This window comes from Penaeus monodon, chromosome 24, assembly GCF_015228065.2.
Source record: "Penaeus monodon isolate SGIC_2016 chromosome 24, NSTDA_Pmon_1, whole genome shotgun sequence".
NCBI lineage: Eukaryota > Metazoa > Arthropoda > Malacostraca > Decapoda > Penaeidae > Penaeus > Penaeus monodon.
Window position 1 is genome coordinate 19,906,566 of NC_051409.1, and position 881 is coordinate 19,907,446.

General features: G+C 34.7%; 1 protein-coding gene across 1 annotated transcript in view; it reads right to left on the reverse strand.

The window, feature by feature from the left end:
* LOC119588643 (clustered mitochondria protein homolog) overlaps positions 1-881 on the reverse strand; it is a gene marked incomplete in the record, with an annotated part of 24,545 nt that overhangs the window by 4,357 nt on the left and 19,307 nt on the right. Inside the window, 2 exon segments of the mRNA XM_037937280.1 lie at positions 143-279; positions 511-641. Of these exon segments, the coding sequence (XP_037793208.1) occupies positions 143-279; positions 511-641 (268 nt within the window).

The window sequence follows — 881 nt, forward strand, 5'->3', positions numbered from 1 at the left end:
AGGTTAAATCAGTCTAACATTATACAGGATGAGGATAACGCACGCTGCAGGTAATAATGAAAATGTATATTATGGAACAGTTCTAAATACAATCTACCATTCCTGCACCTTTATGAGATACCAAAATACCTTCCATACTCACTGATTAAGATAGAAACCCCAGGTGGATGCCGTAATGTGGAAGTGCTTGCCCTCTAGAGTTACAACATACAGGTACATGAGGTCCCCATGCAACTTGCGGGGACCAGGGGGAGGATTCCAGCCACTCATGGTGAGAACCTGCAGCATAGAGGAAGTCATTAGGATTCCTCTTTTGGGAATAATGTAGGATTACAAAAATACCTCTATGAATATAGTATTTATCATATGTATATTACAAAAGAGAGTGTGGGTGAGTGCAAGTATATATAAGCACAGCAAAATATTTTATGAACTTTAAATCACATCAGCTTGCAAGAGCATGAAGCATGACATATTTGTAGCACAAACTCTTTTAAAGATACTATTTACCTTCAGGCACTGTGGTGATTTTTGTTCCTTCATTGTAGGTTGCAAAGGGATTAATTGGCGATCCTTACAGTTTGGCAGGATGTACTTTGGCGGTGTACAGTCCACCGATTCAGCCGACTTCTTTTTCTTCTCTATAGAGAAAGAAATTACAAATTCCTTTAGTTGTTTGCGACTACCATTAAATAACTTGAACCAAAAGCAAGTTATTTGCCAAATGAGAAAATAACAAAAATACAGAAAAAAAAAACATTCTCAAAGATTCCTTTTAAATAGTGTTATCATATTTTACATGTTGTAATTCTTTTTTAGATTAATATAAATTCATTAGATAATGAAAATTTATTAGAAAACAAACAACAAAATACTTAGAA